This window comes from Pyxicephalus adspersus, chromosome 6 (genome assembly GCF_032062135.1).
Source record: "Pyxicephalus adspersus chromosome 6, UCB_Pads_2.0, whole genome shotgun sequence".
NCBI lineage: Eukaryota > Metazoa > Chordata > Amphibia > Anura > Pyxicephalidae > Pyxicephalus > Pyxicephalus adspersus.
The window spans coordinates 89,805,509-89,812,584 of NC_092863.1; the positions used below are offsets into that span (position 1 = coordinate 89,805,509).

General features: G+C 37.6%; 1 protein-coding gene across 5 annotated transcripts in view; it reads right to left on the reverse strand.

Moving 5' to 3' along the window:
- The window catches only part of PDZD2 (PDZ domain containing 2), a 211,405-nt gene that overhangs the window by 27,898 nt on the left and 176,431 nt on the right, over positions 1-7,076 (reverse strand). For all 5 annotated transcript variants that reach the window (XM_072416553.1, XM_072416552.1, XM_072416557.1 and 2 more), the window contains 2 exons: positions 5,838-5,982; positions 126-3,120 (listed from right to left, as the gene is read on the reverse strand). In XM_072416553.1, coding sequence (XP_072272654.1) covers positions 126-3,120; positions 5,838-5,982 — 3,140 coding nt within the window. The remainder of the gene's footprint in view (positions 1-125; positions 3,121-5,837; positions 5,983-7,076) is intronic.

The window sequence follows — 7,076 nt, forward strand, 5'->3', positions numbered from 1 at the left end:
GGAAAGACGTTATTTTTTCCTTTTCTAAGTGATTTTCACTTATTTTATGCAGCATTCTGTGCACTTGGTAAGTCTTGGTGAGTCTAATATTGTACATGTTCTGTATTAGGAAAATGCTCACTCACCTTACGGACCATAATTTTCTGACAAGTTCCCCATCTTGTGTTCCATCGCCATCACACGCCAATCCATATATACCATTGTCTTTAGTGTCATTCACAAACGATACATTGTCTGATACTAAAGTTCTTCTGGGTGTAATTTCCAGTTCTGTTTTATATTGTGCAGCTTTAGAGTCCAAAGAGAAATCCTCAGTGCAAAGCTTATCAAGATCTGGCATGCTTAGAGCTCTCAATTCCCGTAACTTGGAACGAGATAATGATGGCCTTATGTGGCTTGGTGTCCTGTTTTTTCGGACCTGGACTCCATGCACAGAATTCTCTTCTTTCTCAGTCCTAGTTGATTCATTGACTGGATTTTCTTTTACAGGGTCTACAGGGTCCTTTACAGAGTTCACAGGGCTTTTTTCAGTAAATGTTAAGGCCACACTCGATGGAGATTTTGTTATTTGTGCTGCTAAGGACACTTCACTTTGATTATCACAACAGGAGCTCAAGCTACGCCTTAACACCTTTGTGTTCTCATTGGACTGCGTATGCGAGGGAATGGAACCTGAAGACCTCCGAATTAGGGGAGGTTTACAAGAAAAAGGAGTGTTGTTTATTTCAATGACCTTCATGACACTTTTATCAAAGTTCACTAGATTCTCAAATGACTTTATCCTCTGCTTAACAGTCAAAGAAGATAAAGTTTCATGAGGCCAATTGAGTTCATAATAGAAGTTCCTTCTAATAGTCCTTAGTACATCACTCTTTACAGAGCCCCTTTCATTGACTAGTTGATTATCCTCATTTGTTTTGGAAATATATCGGGCGTCGTAGTCATCCATGCTTTGATATGATACTGGCAATCTAAAATTGTCATCTAAAGGGCTACTCTTTCTATGAAGAACATCATTGTTTGGAGCATTGGGAAGGTTAGTTGGCACTGAATAAGTTCTGGTCACGGTCTTAGATCCACTAGGTGGTTTGTCTATAAGGGGAGTATCTTCTCTTTTTGGAGATTTGTACACAATGGCAAAGTTGTCATATATGGTGTAGTCTGTTTTACTTTGACTTTCATTTTTTAAATTTATGTTGTTTATAGAGGATAGTGAAGGAGACAACTTTACCTCCATGAACGTACGTCGAATATCATTATTGTCCATCTGCTGTTCATGATCATGGAGAGAAGCCAAACTGTGGGTGTCATTCTTGGGTGCTGAGGTGTTTATTGGAACCCTACTTAGGTCTCCTCTTGACTTGCTATCAACATCACTTTTTCTGTTAAAGCACTTGCTGTCATCTGAGGTCTGGTGGCATGCAACTTTGCCTCTAGTGAGAATGTTTTCATCCAAATCAACAGACGACTGAACTTCTTGGTTGCTTTTGTCCAGAACTTTTTTTGTTCCGTTGGGTGGCAGAGTTGGCTTGGCACTGACTACTGAACCAAGATCAACCTTCGGTTGGGAGAGTATAGTTTTATGTGTAGTTCTTCTGTTGCTCAAATCTTTAGGAGAAGATGGTCCATCCAATATAGTGGACCTCTTGGGTAGAAGTTTAGGAGAAGGCTGTGCTGAAGATTTCCTACAGTCCCAGCTTTCTGCTTTATTAGGTAATGATTTACCCATTTCAGCACCTGGCCTGTTTTTACTTTTAATAATAAGTCCTTTTAGCTTTGGCCCTGGCTTAGGCATCTGAGTGCTAAGTATATCTAGATTATTGTTTATTGCCCTCTTGGCATCTTGTAGCTTCATCCCTGCCCCGTTTAACTTTGATCTTTCTACAATAGATGTTTTTGTTGTAGAATTTTTTATAGTTTTGGTTTCTGTTTTTGAAGGTCCGTTTTTCTCAACTGATGTGGAGGTCTGGTGACATGAGCTCCTTACTGGAGACTGTATGGCACCAAGGGGTTCCTTGGAACAGATACTAGTCCTAACATTAGTATTCACATTAAATTCTAATCCTTTAATACAAACAGTATCACTAGAGGAAATATATGCATGACCCTTAGCATCTGTACTACTTGCAGCATTAATACAATTATTAACACACACAGATTGCTTAAGTTCGGTGGGATTGCATGTAATTATTGGGGAACCTTCCTTTAAATAGTCTTTCACATTTATGGCAACTTCTTCAAGAGATTCCTGGAAACCTTTATTATGTGAAGTATCTAAAACAATCATGTTTCTAGATGGTTCTTCATACTGTGGACCTGGACAATAACCAAAGCTCAACTGATTTAGGTCACCATTAACTGGCTCAGTTTGGTAAGAATGTTGAGCTTTCTGCATTTTAACATCATCCTTTTTGCTTGCACAGCATATTTCTATTGATTCTTCCTCTGAATCTGTTGTTGCCTGAGTTTCAGACACAAGAGACTGGTTCTGAAGAGATGAAATCATATCGCTTGTAGAGTCTGATAAAATTTCCAGTAAAGACTCGCTGTCAGAGTCTTCCACTGTTCCATACATAGAGTTTGAAAGTTCAAAGGAGCTACTTTCAAATTGCTCAGACAGCGAAAAGTCCTCTGTGTTAAAGCTGCTATAGTTTCTACAGTAACTACTTAAGCTGTTCTTATTTACAGCAACTGAATGGTCTATAGGAACAGAGTCCAAAAAAGAAAATCCATGAGGGCCAGCGGTGGGTAAGGATTGTGGGGTAAAGTTTGTGTTGTTGCTGGGCAATTCATTGGCAGGTGAATCGGCCTTAACATACGCTGCTTGTTCTAAAAACCTCTTAGGTTCCATATTATCCTTCTGATCTAGCTCACTTATAATATCATCAATGTTAGTCACAGGACTACCACCACAATGACCAGGTGAAGAACAAAGGTCAGGTTCTCCTTTTTTGTCCACTACGTGGGAACTTGATGAAGATGCCAAATCATTATCACTGGGACATAACTGATGAAGGTGCATGTTGGAAAGGTCCTTCTCCATTGACGTTTCTTCCACATGGTCTTCCCTGGTTATATCTGATCCCGATGTCATGATAATGTGGGACAAGCGATCTACCGCTGTAATCAAATAAAGAGACTTATAAACAAGCACAGAAATGAGGAACAATATATGTGCACTACTGAGGTGTACTTTCAATTAGCAATCCCAAAGCTGCCAAAATTCAAACTTCTAACTACATTAAAACGGACTAAACAGGGCTACCAAGATGTCAAATCCTGCAAACAAAGAACTAGACTAAGAAGACTAGTCCAAAAAATAAAGGCTGCCGGATTAACAAATCCTGCATTACTATGCACAAAAATCAATGTACATTTGAGAAAATGATTTTTTTGATAATATTCTTTAAAATAAATAGACAAAAACTACACAACAATCTTTCAAAGAATCATTTTAAGCAACTATTATACAGCAAAAAAAATTAAAAAAATAAAGTTTCTTTACCCCTTTTATTATTATTAAGAAACAGGATTGATATAGCGCCAACATTACGCAGCACTGTACATTAAATAGTACCCCTGTTCTCAGTCCTGCTCATTTGATACCATAATTACATGCAGCTCCCATTCTCCATTTTGAACAGTTTACTCACAGCTCAAATATCACATATGGTTGGACATAGCCTTAAAATTATTCTTTCTTTCCAGTACAAAAGTAAAAGGTCACAAAAGTCCCCCTTGTCCCATCCACATACACAGGTTAATTTACTTTCCTTGCCATTACTCCCATGGCCATTTATTTTGGTAGCTAGAAGTTCAGTAAAAACGTGGGCAGTTATGGGTATGGTTGAGTATTTTACTAACTCCTTCTTCCCCACTTGATCCCAAGTTACCTAGTGATTGGCCCAGTGGTGGGTCTATATCCTCACATAAGCTTTTTTTCCCTTCTAGTTCCAGTGGCTAAACATAGCAGCAGGGTAACATGAATATGCTGGTAGAAACCCTTTTACTTGGCCACGTACAAGGTAAGTCCTCAGGGTCTGATTTACCAAAGCTCTCCCATACTGGAGGAGATAGGCTAGAATGTGTAAACCTATGTGATTCTGGAACCTGGAAGGATTTCTCTTGACCCTTGACCAGTTCAGAGCAGATAATAGTGAGAATTACAATATTAAAGCAATTACAGTCATGTGCATGCACCTACAGTGAGAACTATTTAACAAAACCTGGATCACCAAGCGTATCCTTTGATGGTCTATCTTCTCTAGTTTTAAAGAACTTTAGTACATTTGGTCCAATGTATTACTAAAATACATTCAGGCTGCATATACAACTATTAATATGCCTTTTTTGTACTTGTAAGTGCAACATTCAAGAGTCATACATCTGGGCTCTTCTACACCCGAAATCTAAATTTGTTCACAAGGAGACACACTCCTCTATGCTTTATTACCAGAGCTTGTTTATGAAGAAATAAAATAAAAGATCCAAAAAATCAAATTCCAAAGAAAACACAAAACTTTTCAAAGTTACAAAAGTGTGACTATTTAAGTATGGCGGAAGAAGAAAGACTGGAAAATCTGAATTCAAAAACACATACCCTCACCTTTTTTTTTTTTTTGACACAAGTTTCCACTGCTGAGTAAAGATCTGATGAATACCAAACTCTTTTTCCAAATGTTTTTACTCTGATTTGATGAGCCAAAGGCAGTATAATTTAAAGATGTATTTGAAAGTGTATGAACACTTGAAACGCTAAGCAGGTAAAGACAAATGTGTTATTAATAGAAGCAGCCACATTTTCCACGAGAATTCTTCGTGACCAGGACATAGCAGAAGTCTAAAATACGGTGGTCGGAGTTTAGTCTATAACCAGACTGCGTGTCCCGCTATAATTTTCCATTTAGGAGGCAAACAAAAAACTCAACAAGTTCATTTTCAGATGGAATAGTGTGATTAGATAAAGGGAGAACTTTCACTTTCAAACAGAAGTGATTTACTATTTGTCCACCGATTGTCAGTCTCGCTAAAAGTGTTGTTTCAGTCATGGATGAACACTCTGTGATGACATATCGCTGACAATTCCTAAACTCTGCCCCTATTATGTTTCACTTTCCAGTCCAAATCTCTGCAATTGAAAATAAAGTAATACTGTAGGCAGTAGGGTTGACTGATTTTAGCAAAACCTATTTGGAATCTTATTTACGTATAATTGATCAGTATTTGTGTATAATGGTTTAAAATGATTTCATTGTAATTTATTTTCTTTTTCCAAGAAACAAAAACATATATTCGAGAGACTAATCAGAGGCCTTTTTTGGCAAGATGACCAGGATAATTAAAAGCAGCTTCTATACCCATCAAGAGCCATATAGAGTACACAGTACTAAAATAAGGAACTGAATAAACTGTCCTTCTCAGAGACAGGAGGAAGTAACCATATGAACTGTCTTTTGGCACGCAGGAGGGAGAAACACTTTACACAAGACTCAAGAATGACAAATTTCCACTTTGAAGCCCATTTTGAGCTACGTATTTTCTTGACATTTAGTGCTTTATTGATCCATGTCAATGCCCAATTTTAAAGTATACTTTAAAATGCACTGATGTTCACCTATTTTTTTTTCCACACCTTTCCTCGTTACCTCTTTTTCCACCAATGCTCACTCATTTCTATGATTCACTATGTCCTTTGTTGTTTATCTATATTTAGTATCTTCCATGATCATCCCCTCCCAATTTTATCCTGGATAGATCACTGAACACTGAAGTATGCCAGAAAAACTACATTGCACAAGTTGTACAACCCAAACCCCAGAATGAAAAATTGTGTTTACCTGACACAGGTTTCCGGACCTCTAAGGTTACAGCTGAAGGTAAACACTGGACATAATCACAGGTTTCCTGATAAGACATGTCCTTCACTTGGTTACCATTTATTGAAAGGATCTCATCACCAGGAGCTAACTTTCCCATAGATTCCTGAAAATGATGGAAAAAAATACAACTTTCAACATTAAAGCCAATCTAGTATTTTCAGCTGTCAGTTTGACAATCATCTAAAAATACATTTTATGTTACTTGGATAACTCTATAGGCTCAATTTATAAAACAGGGAATTTGACATTTTCTGGAAGGAATCGATTATTGCCATTGAAAACATGCAGTTAAGTAATTGGCTTAGCCCCAAAATAGACCTTGGACTTTATTAAAGAAACATATGACTGAGGTAGGGACATTAGATTGTAAGCTCCTTTGAGGGACAGCTATGACATGAGTTTGGACTTTGTACTGCACTGCGTAATATGTTGACTCTATATAAATACTGTGTAATATTTATATTAAATGAAACAAAAAAAAAATAACTCACTTTTGTGTTAATCAGAATATTTTGCATTTAAAACATATATGGCCATCCCAATAAATTATGAAATATTTGTGGATCCTTGGCTGTTACATCTAAAATAGTTAGTTGGGCATCTTTTATTTCCAAACAAGGGGAAAATATATGGTGTTGTAACCCCTCCCCTTTCAGCTATTCTGAATTATCCAAGAATTCTGGATAGATTTCCATTTTTCCATTTTAAATGTATCTATTGTAATTAAAAGTTTTTGATCTCTGGCCACCAATGTTGGACAAATAAACTTCTTCAGGTTTGGAGTACCATTATGATGGAACAGAAAATAGCCTTCTTTAAACAATTCTCTAAAATGTCTATATAAACTGTTATATTATTGTTACCCTCATGATACCTGTGAGATAATTAATGAAGAAGCACTGAGGGTTGGGATATAACATAGAGCCAGGAGCTCAGTCAGTAGCTCTGCTTGGAGAGACACAGACAGGGGTCTGTGTGAGTTCAGCTTGGCAAGACACAGACAGGGGTCTGTGGGAGTTGAGCTCTGTTTGGAGACACAGACAGGTGGACTGTGTGAGTGAGCTCTGCTGGAGACTTAGAAAGTCGGTCTGGGTGAGTGAGCTCAAAAGTGAGTAGAAGGTTGCTGAAAGCTTGGTTTTGAGCTGACAGGGAGAAGCCCTCCAGCCGATAGACAGGGACGTCTGATGTATAGTAAGT